This window comes from Ipomoea triloba, chromosome 15, assembly GCF_003576645.1.
Source record: "Ipomoea triloba cultivar NCNSP0323 chromosome 15, ASM357664v1".
NCBI classification, from domain to species: domain Eukaryota; kingdom Viridiplantae; phylum Streptophyta; class Magnoliopsida; order Solanales; family Convolvulaceae; genus Ipomoea; species Ipomoea triloba.
Window position 1 is genome coordinate 8,201,391 of NC_044930.1, and position 9,690 is coordinate 8,211,080.

General features: G+C 34.2%; 2 protein-coding genes across 3 annotated transcripts; one reads left to right on the forward strand and one right to left on the reverse strand.

Moving 5' to 3' along the window:
- Positions 1-900: 900 nt before the first annotated feature.
- Positions 901-3,033, reverse strand: LOC116006514 (serine/threonine-protein kinase/endoribonuclease IRE1b-like). Its single transcript, XM_031246925.1, has 3 exons — positions 2,743-3,033; positions 2,016-2,253; positions 901-1,557 (listed from the first exon to the last, which is right to left on the reverse strand). Exons 1-3 carry the CDS (start codon positions 3,021-3,023, stop codon positions 994-996), a joined length of 1,083 nt encoding a protein of 360 aa, XP_031102785.1. The 5' UTR covers positions 3,024-3,033; the 3' UTR covers positions 901-993.
- A 3,049-nt stretch (positions 3,034-6,082) lies between these two features.
- On the forward strand, positions 6,083-9,305 carry LOC116006044. 2 transcript variants are annotated; one of them, XM_031246295.1, is made up of 5 exons: positions 6,083-6,253; positions 7,551-7,647; positions 8,310-8,406; positions 8,543-8,629; positions 9,010-9,305. In XM_031246295.1, the coding sequence occupies exons 1-5, from the start codon at positions 6,190-6,192 to the stop codon at positions 9,142-9,144; spliced, it is 480 nt and encodes a 159-aa protein (XP_031102155.1). In that variant the 5' UTR covers positions 6,083-6,189; the 3' UTR covers positions 9,145-9,305. The 2 variants fall into 2 exon arrangements, with proteins under 2 accessions (XP_031102155.1, XP_031102153.1); XM_031246293.1 differs by having other exon boundaries at positions 6,086-6,253; positions 7,530-7,647.
- Positions 9,306-9,690: the final 385 nt, after the last annotated feature.

Genomic DNA, 9,690 nt, shown 5'->3' on the forward strand with positions numbered 1-9,690 from the left:
TCGGAACTGACGGTTCCAGTTTATCAATTTCCATAACCATAAATTAGAATCAAACCACAATTATATCTACTTATATATGAGAACCGGAATAAATGCGAAAAAGAGTAGACACAATTTTTAAATATTATAATGATAATTTTAAGTCAATGCTAGTAACATTAATATTATAATTATAATTAATTAGTATAAATGAATTATTTGTGTCTAAACATTAATTTTTTTTACTAGCATTAGGTTAAAATTATAATTATAATATTTGCTAAAGGTTTATATATATATTTTTGCACTTATTTATTATGATTTCTCATATATAAGCAATAATTTGTTGGAGAAGAAAAAAGAAATTAAATATTTATTTTTAAGGGTAAAATTTTTCCATTTAACATAAAAAGGGGAGAAAATCGCCACTTTTAAAATAATTGAGGACTAATGTGAATACATGAATAATTGATGGATTAAAACGCTATAAAAGTGTCATTTTTTCTTATTATTATTGTTGTTGTGGTGGTTGTTATTGTTATATGGTGCGATAACCACTATTTTTAGCATTTCATGGGTAGTTATAACACTTTACTAGTGGGATAGTAGGTGATTCTATGATATTGTATATATGATATTGTATATATAGTTACCTATGTAAATGAAGAAGGGAATGAAAAATATATTAGATTTGTCTATCAATAACATTATATTATAATCACTTATCTCTCTCTTTCTGGAGTTGGACTGCCACTCAAAATACAACCATATCTTTTATCCCCTACTTAGAAATACAATCATATCTTTTATCCCCTACTTAGTGAAGTTTAGCTCTTGACTCAAAGAAAGGCATTCACATACAACATCATGGTTGTGTCATTATCCTACAAATCTCAATCTCTTCATCATGGCTTCAATCTCTTTTACAAATGAACGTTTTTATTGAAATCAAATATGAAGTAAGTATTATGGTTACGAAATAAGACCCAGATAAAAAAAAAAAAAAAATTGATTCTATTGAGACGCCACTTTATTGTTCTGATGGAATTTGACCAATTGTTCAATGGGCATTACAAGATTATGATCTGCAGCAGGTAAAGAAAGAGATGTGTCTACAAGAAGAGCCTGTTGTAATGTTGATGCATTGGGACTTCGAGTTCTATAGACAGGTACCATTGTTGAACAAACTTCATGCCTTGGACCAAAATAATTTACTTTATCAGAAAATCCACCAAGAAACTTGTCATAGCTTTCACATTTCAATGAAGCTTCAAATGCAGCAAACTGTAGATCCCATAAAACTTTCGCGGTCTTTGTACATATGTACTTTAAAACATAGTCGATTCTCTTTATGTACAGTAGATTGTCAACTAAATCCAAGTCTAAATCAGTCCTTTCCATAATTGGATTTTCATCAACCTCATTATCCCCGAACATATCTGACTTGGATGTATGAATCCTTCTTCCAGTTTTAGAATCGACAAGAAATACAGTGGTCTTTTTTGATCCTACCATGACTCCACTATCAAAGATATGTGGAGTGTGCCTCAGAATTACATCAACACTCTGTCGGAGCTCCTGAAATGTGAAAAGTATGACAAGTAAAGGATTTAAGGAATCCAAAACAGTGTAGAATATAACATGTTGCATGGAGCCATGCACACATCACTTTCAAGCCCTTTAACAATCCTCATAATGTGAGTCACTAGTCATGCAATCTACGATATAAGTTACATATATATTTCTCATTAAAACTTGTGGTTAGGATGCTTTTAAAAGAAAAACATAAAAACCATGCACACATCACTTTCAAGCCCTTTAACAATCCTCATAATGTGAGTCACAAGTCATGCAATCTACGATATAAGTTACATATATATTTCTCATTAAAACTCATGGTTAGGATGCTTTGAAAAGAAAAACATAAAAACCTCCCGATTCAATTAGCGAAATGTGTGCTAAGCCAAACTAATCTCAAGAACAATTGAGTAATCATGAATGAAAAGTAGAGCGGACACCAGAAACAGTCAACATACCACTTTTGTTAAGTTATCCCCATGTAGGTACATGTACAGTTTCCAATCTTTTTCTCCAAAATCTATGTAGAAGTTTTGTCTCTTAGTAGACAAATTATGGTCACCGGCACGATTATCAGGCAGATCATGAAATGAAGAATATATGGATGGACCTGATGTAAATGTCCACAGGATTTTTCCTGAACTCACTAGATGTATCATGCCATCTGGAGCCACCACAATTGCTGTTTCATGTTTACTGATTTAAAACAAATAAAACAACAGATCACAAAAAGAGTTGATTTCAGTGAAACTATCAACAATGAATATTTTAATTAAGCAATAAAAAAAACACAACAAAAGAACTCAAAACTATCATCATCATTATCACGCATCATTGAGCATTCCCAAAATTCCTTTATTTCATGTAAAAGAAAAAAAGAAAAAAAGACCACATCAGCAAGATGATCCAAAGAACATAACATGTATTAGAATACTTTCATAATTAACATGAATCAAAGTACCTTTTGAAAAATTCATTGAAGTTTTACGCATGTAGTCATCCTTATCTATCCGAACCAAAGTTGTTTGAATGAGTAGAAAATAAAAACTTTGTGATAAACAAAAAGTAACAAACTTTGAGCTCAGGTACAGTCAATTTATTCAGAGTTCAAGTTTCTGGATGTCAATTTAATTGCTACATTAAGAAACATAAAACTCCTGCTTTGATTGAAGGCAAAGAACTTACTCTGTGAGGGATAACGGGGCTTCTGAGATGCTGCGGAGCTCTGCTTCCGAATCAGATCCTTCAGAATCCAGTGAAGTTCCGAATGTGAGGGCCAAGCATAAGATGAGAATGAATAACCGATAAAGAAACCCTCTCATTTTTGAGATTTCGGCACGGTACCTTCCCGAACCACAGGTATTCAAGATTTGGTTGTGAATTGTGATATCGATCGGTGAATAGGAATGCATCGGCCTTGGGAGAACAGACGGCTTAGAGGTTGAAGAAAGGTTTAGGGCAATCATTAACTGGCGGTTGGAGAATGCTACAATTATGGAATCCTAATTTTTGGAAGATTTTAAAAAGGCAAAAGTATCCAAATTAAACCTGTATTATACTTACTACCGTTAAAAAAAAAAAAACATGTATTATACTACCGTATTATACTATTAAATAATGATTAGGATAATTATATGACAAAAATGATTTTTAATTTCATGACCTTGGTCTAGTGGCACCCGGTGTCCCGGTTTACACTCTCACATGGATGATGGGAGTGGTTCAAGCCTCAGTGGAGGTGGGTTCGAGCCTCAGTGGAGGCAACTGTTGACTCTTTGTGCTTCAATAGGTTGAGAAAGTAGTGGAGGTGGGTTCGGAGTTGACTCTTTGTGCTTCAATAGGTTGAGAAAGTAGTTATGAACAGATACTACATTGTAACAGAGTCAGTAGTACTCAAAAAATTGTTATTAAATTTATTTATAATTTATTATTATCAATTAAATTAAATTTTCATAATTAATAATAATATTATTATTAAATTTATAATTATCAATAACATCGTTATTGAATTTATAATTATAATTAAAATGATAACATTAGAATGATAATAAATAAAAAAAATAATTAAAATATAATGGAGTAAAATGGTAAGTCCACCAAAATTAGGAAAAAAATAAAAATAATAGGAAGAATGTGTTCTTGTATGTCCTATAAATTTACCTGTTGTTGATTGACAATTGAAAACAGATATTCGCAAGAAACGATTGCTTAATTACAATATTGATTTTGGAAGTTTTTAAAATTGAATGGGATTTTAAATGATGAGGTGGATGTTTTGGGCCATACTTGAGAAAAAACCTCACTAATGAAGTTGCTTAAGAGCATCCTTTAATTAAGGGTGTGTTTGGAAAGTAGGAAAATGACTTCTGTAAAATGTTTTCTAAAAATGAGTCATTTCCCGAAAAATATTTACATTCCCAGTGTTTTGTTGCATTTTGGAAAACTGTTTTTGTGTGTTTGGTTTATTTTCCAAAAAATGAGTAGAAATGTATAGTTATATATTTTATTATTTTATTTAAAATATTAAAATATTTATAATAATATTAAAAATACTACTTATAATTAAAAAAAAAAAAAAAAAAACCACCACCCGTTTCCGGCGAAAACCAAAGGTTTCCCGCTGCTATGGTTTCTCGCCGGAAACCAGAGCACTTTGGTTTCCGGCGGAAACCATACCATCGGAAACGTTTGTCCGTTGTGGCTGTGTTGTCCGCGGAAGTCATTTTCCGCTGTATTGGGCTTATTTTTCCCAGTTAACCGGAAATCATTTTCGGAAACACCCAAAGTCTGGAAAAATGATTTTTGGAATTAATTTTTCGGGCTTCCAAACACATCTTAAGATTTTTTGTTGGTTTTTAAGAAGCCAAGTAGGGGAAGAGAAAAAGAGAATAGAAAAAGAAAAGATTTAAAAAAAAAAAAAAAAGAAGATTGTGACAATTTTTAAAAAAGGCAAAAACTTGTGTGAGACCGTCTCACTAGTCTCAATATGTGAGATGAGTCGGATATTTGATTAATAAGATCAAAGATCCGACCCATTAATCAAATATCTGAACTGTCTCATAGACTGAGACCCGTGAGACGGTGTCGCACAAGTGTCACCAGTGAGAGTGGCTGCCAGCTGGCGGTGACTCTGATGCGCCCATTGGGGCACGTAATGCATTTCAAGTGCACTTCCTTATTTTTTTTCGTTTTCTTTAAAAACTAAAGTCTTTATAGGAAAAAAAAATCTATGCTCACATTAATTAAAAAAAAGAAAGAAAAACTATCATTTTTAATCCTTCGACTATAATACATATATCAATTTTGGTTATTGACTATTAAAAATTTCAAATTAGGTGTTTGACTATTTAATTTGTATCACATTTGGTCCTTGACTATTAACATTTTCAAATTAGTTGCATAACTATTCAATTTGGATCACATTTAGTCATACCGTTAAATTTTCGGGTCAAGTCACCTATGACCGATTAATTTATTTAATTTTTAATTTAAAAATTATTTAAATAATTTTTAAATTAAAAAATAAAAAAAAAGTCAGCCACCCAACCCTTCTCCTTCGCCTCCGCTGGAGACGTGGGAGGAAGGGGGCATGGGAGAGAATGCCAGTCCCCTCTTTCGTCTCTGGTCCTCTCCATCGGAGACGAAGGAGGAGGGGGATGGCTGGCATTCTCTTCCTGCCCCCCCTCCCCCCCTCCCCCTTTTTTTTAAGTTTTTAATTTAAAAATTATATAAATGAACCAGTTACCGGTGATTATGCTAGAAAATTTAACGACATGATTAAATGTGATACAAATTGAATAGTCATGCACCTAACTTGAAAATGTTACTTTGTAATAGTTAAAGATCAAATGTGATACAAATTAAATAGTCATGCACCTAATTTAAAAATTTTAATAGTCAATGATCAAAATTGATACATATATTATAGTTGATGGGTTAGAAATGATATTTTCTCTATGTTAGATTGCTGAGAATGTTGATAACTGTGAATGTTATTAATTTACCTTAGGGAATGTTAGATTGCTGAGAATGTTAAATTCCAATTAAGGGGCAAAGTGCTAGTCAGATTAATTTACCTTAGGGAATGTTAGATTGCTGGAGATGTTAGATAACTGGGGATGTTCAAAACTGAATTATGTAAATAAGACAATGGAAATAAGATAAATTGATTAAAATGTCAAAACCCCAATATTAGTAATAAGATAAGGAAATGTGAGATTACCTAAGAAATTGGGGTGTATCTCACATTCTCTTCCAATAGCTAAAAACTTCATTTGGAGGTGATGTTACATTCCCTGAGAAAATTACATAACTTGAACCAAACATGAGAATCTTATATTCCGAAGTAAATATAACCTTAGTTATCTTATATAACTTGAACCAAACGCTGCCTAAAAGATAAGAAAAAATCAATGCTCAAATTAGTTAAAGTAGTGTCAGATGAGTCAACCAGGACCCACATTAATTAAAAAAAAAAATCGATGCTCAAATTAGTTAAGCACTGTGAGCTGAGTCAACCAGGACCCTGCATCGATCTCATCGAACGAAAAAAATCATCATCCGTGCCTGCACACCGTATTTCCTTTTCCACTTCTCCACCACCGCCACATAATCTTCTCTTCTCTGCAGAAAATGGCGACAGCTCTTTCTAACTCCTTGCTCCTCTCCAAAACCACTTCTCTCCATTTCTCCTCTGGTAATTCCATTGATTCTTCTTTTGTTCTTTGTTTCTTGATCTCTGATTCATTTCTTCTTTACTTTTTTTTTTTGAAAGAATTTCTTCTTTACTTAAATTCTTTATTTTACTAAACTCAGCTCCGCACTCTCTTTCCTGATATTTTTTTTCCCTTTTTCCCTTTCTTCTCTCGCTTTTTGATGTGTTTGAGTGTATGAAATATTTCAAATCTCAGTAAGATAAAGTAAAATTGGAAGTTTTAATGGAGCTTCTGTAATTAACATTGTAGTTGTGTGGCGATAGAATTTTCTTGTTATAGATGATTCACACTCGTATGTGCTAGTGTTTCTACTTGCAGCTCAATATCTAACTATCTTGTAGCTTAGGGTTGAAAGGGAACGGTCAGAAAACAGAGAAGAGCGGGAATTTTGTTGTTAGAGATGAGATTGTTAGATATAAATATATACTAACATAAACTTACTGAAACTTAAATTAAGAAGAGTTTGACCTCGTAATGGAGGAGTAAATCACAAGGACTTGCAATTCAAAAGAAGCAATTTTTCTGGAAACTTCAAAATTTACTGAGGCCAAACGAATTACTAGGGCTGTAAAACCATTTATAGGCTCTGGCACCTTACTTGATCAAAGGGCCTTTCCTTGGACTACACAGATTACAGGAACAAAGATACTCCTAGTTCCTAAAATATTAACATGTATGACTCTTCTTCCATAATTTTCTGTGAGATAGAGATGACCATAGTGCCATAAACTGATACACACATCCATTATTGTAAAAGTTTCTTTGCTTTCTATGCTTTGTGTGCTTTTTGATTCGTTTTACCATTCTCTTTTCCCACTAATTATCATAAAATGCAAAGGAGTGTTTAATACTGTTACTGTAACTTAACCAAAAAAAAACTTGTACTATGACTTCTTATTTACAAATTGTCCTGAGTGCTTGAATGAAATTGAATGACCAAGGCAAGAATAGGTATTTAGTGTTTGGTATAGGATGTCGAAGCCTCGAAGGAGTATATGGCATCTTGCACTGTGTTTGCCTCAAATTATTAAGATGAGGGTTAGGATTAATCTTGCTTGCTGTTTTCGGTGTGTTCCTTAAAAAAAAAAATTATAACTTGCAGTTTTTTCTTATTGAGCAATTGCAAGTTCCTCTATTAAATTGATTAAAAAGTACAAACCAAACAAGTTATAAGGCATTGGCCTGTCTCTATTTCTCCTTTTCTCCCAACTCTCTGTCAGCAAAGCAGTGTGGCATTGTTATTTTTTAACGTTACAGGCTCTTGTCTAAACTCAATAGAGCAAAGTGTATGCCCCACCAAGGTGTGCTTCAATCGTAGGCATGCTAGAAACCCATCCACATCTCGAAGCTCATTTGCTATTCAAGCACAATACAGGTTTGTATTGCTAACCATAATGCAAAACAGATCTGTGGGCTGAATCAAAGTTTATTCTTTCTAGTTTTTGTTTTCTGTGTTATGACTGAAGGCCCGAGTGTATCATCGTCTTCCCTAGGTCATTGGTCAGACTATTAATTAGGAAGAAAGAGATAGGTGATGCTATTTGAATCAATAATTAGGATCCTAGCTATTAGTTAGGAAGAAAGAGATAGATAATGCTATGTAAATCAACTAAACGATTCGAGCTAGTTTAATAGTCTGATTGTGGAGAAGCCAGCGGGTTTCTCTGTCTGATTTGAATGCAGCAGCCATGGCTTTTCTGTCCAAATCTGGACGAAGAATCCATGGCTGCTCTGTTCAAATCGGACGGAGAAGCCTGCTGGATTATTTATTTATTTATTTATTTATTTTTTAAATTCTGAATAGGATTCCAAGTAAGCAAAGTTGACTAGTTACCTTTTGATAATCTGTTAAATAGGTTAATTGCACAATTTTAACAAGTTTAACGGTTTAATTGGATGTTTTTTTAATTCGAGGGTCTAATTGCACTTTGGTATATAGACCTATAGTTGGAGGGCGCATTTGAACCCTTATCCCATCTTTTTATCCATTATTGATATGTAACAAATCGGTTATAGCAATTTTCTGTATAATGGCAGTGATGATGGAAGGTCAAGCAGCGCTGGCATATTTGTTGGTGGTTTCGTTCTAGGAGGATTAGTTGTCGGTGCACTTGGTTGTGTGTTTGCACCTGAGGTAATCAGTGGTTAACTAGAAATTGCTAGGCGCCTAGACCTTTCAATACTGCAACTGGCATTTTAAGCTCCATAATTGATCTTTGCTTCAAGCATCAACATGATGAATAACTACAGATCTCTTTGCTCTCGAACAGATCAGCAAGGCTTTAGCTGGAGCCGATAGGAAAGACCTCATGAGGAAACTGCCCAAATTCTTATATGACGAAGAAAAAGTCCTGGAGGTAAGCAGATTGTGTGCACAAAATTTTTTGACAATCATTTGGCGTTGCATGAAGAACGTGGACTATGTCATCACGAACATATACTGCTATCCCTATACACTTTGTTTCCTCAAATATAGGTTTAAACCCTAAACCTGAGGGCCTCTCATCCCTTGCCCTGTGAGAGGAGGTAAATCGCAGAATGTGCCTCGATGAGGCAGGGTTTAAGTGCCTGCTTTTTGCCCCAAAGCCTAGATCTTCTCCCATTGAGGATTCGAACCCGGGTATTTGCTGGGTCACTACACTCACACTCAACCTTTCGACCACTGGCTATGCCCTGGGGGCTTTGTTTCCTCAAATATGTTTGTATGATGATGACATGCATTTTATCTTCACTTCAGAAACAACGCAAGATACTTGCAGAGAAGATCGAGCAGCTTAACTCTGCCATAGATGATATTTCTGCTCAGTTGAGGTCTGAAGACAACCCAAATGGAGCAGCTGTGAACACTGATGAAGTTGAATCTGCTGTATAAGAAAGCATATACCGGTTTCGCATTAAGAAGCTAATGCCATACTTTTTTAGAAGATTTAAGGGCATTGTGAAAATGTTCCTGTTTGTGCTTATAGTGTCATTGGTAATCACTATCTGATGAATTCTAAATTTCTGAATAAAATGTGAATTTTTGTATCCTCATCTGATCGACTAACACAAAATTAGTTAATACTTTTGCCTTTTTTTTAGCTGCCAATTGAGACACATCTTGCACCAAAACCACAATCATGGGATATTGCCAATTCCATTCTTTCTCAAAACCACAATTTTCACTCTGCGAGCTGTTAACCATCAGCTGCAGTTGCTTGTCAACCAGAAGAATTCCATGTAGCCAAGTAGAGGTGGAATTGTGGAAATAACAAATCTAACTGTGGGACCTTCTTCATTTGTTTGCAAGCCACGTGTCCTATCATTGGCCTCTACCCAAGATTTCATTTTTTTGAGTAATGATGGGATGCCTGATAGTGTGCACTGGCCACTGAGTAAATCCTGTCTTGTGATCTAACTAGCAAATGATCACAATGAG

What these genes read in the sequence shown, in the direction of transcription:
- LOC116006514 (XM_031246925.1), bottom strand. Translation starts at nt 3,023, where the DNA reads ATGATTGCCCTAAACCTTTCTTCAACCTCTAAGCCGTCTGTTCTCCCA. An exon ending in GCCCCGTTATCCCTCACAGA is followed by an intron (nt 2,254 to 2,742) that starts GTAAGTTCTTTG and finishes GTTTTAAATCAG; the next exon opens with TAAACATGAAACAGCAATTG. An exon ending in GGGATAACTTAACAAAAGTG is followed by an intron (nt 1,558 to 2,015) that starts GTATGTTGACTG and finishes TTCACATTTCAG; the next exon opens with GAGCTCCGACAGAGTGTTGA.
- LOC116006044 (XM_031246293.1), top strand. Translation starts at nt 6,190, where the DNA reads ATGGCGACAGCTCTTTCTAACTCCTTGCTCCTCTCCAAAACCACTTCT. An exon ending in GCTATTCAAGCACAATACAG is followed by an intron (nt 7,648 to 8,309) that starts GTTTGTATTGCT and finishes GTATAATGGCAG; the next exon opens with TGATGATGGAAGGTCAAGCA. An exon ending in ACGAAGAAAAAGTCCTGGAG is followed by an intron (nt 8,630 to 9,009) that starts GTAAGCAGATTG and finishes TCTTCACTTCAG; the next exon opens with AAACAACGCAAGATACTTGC.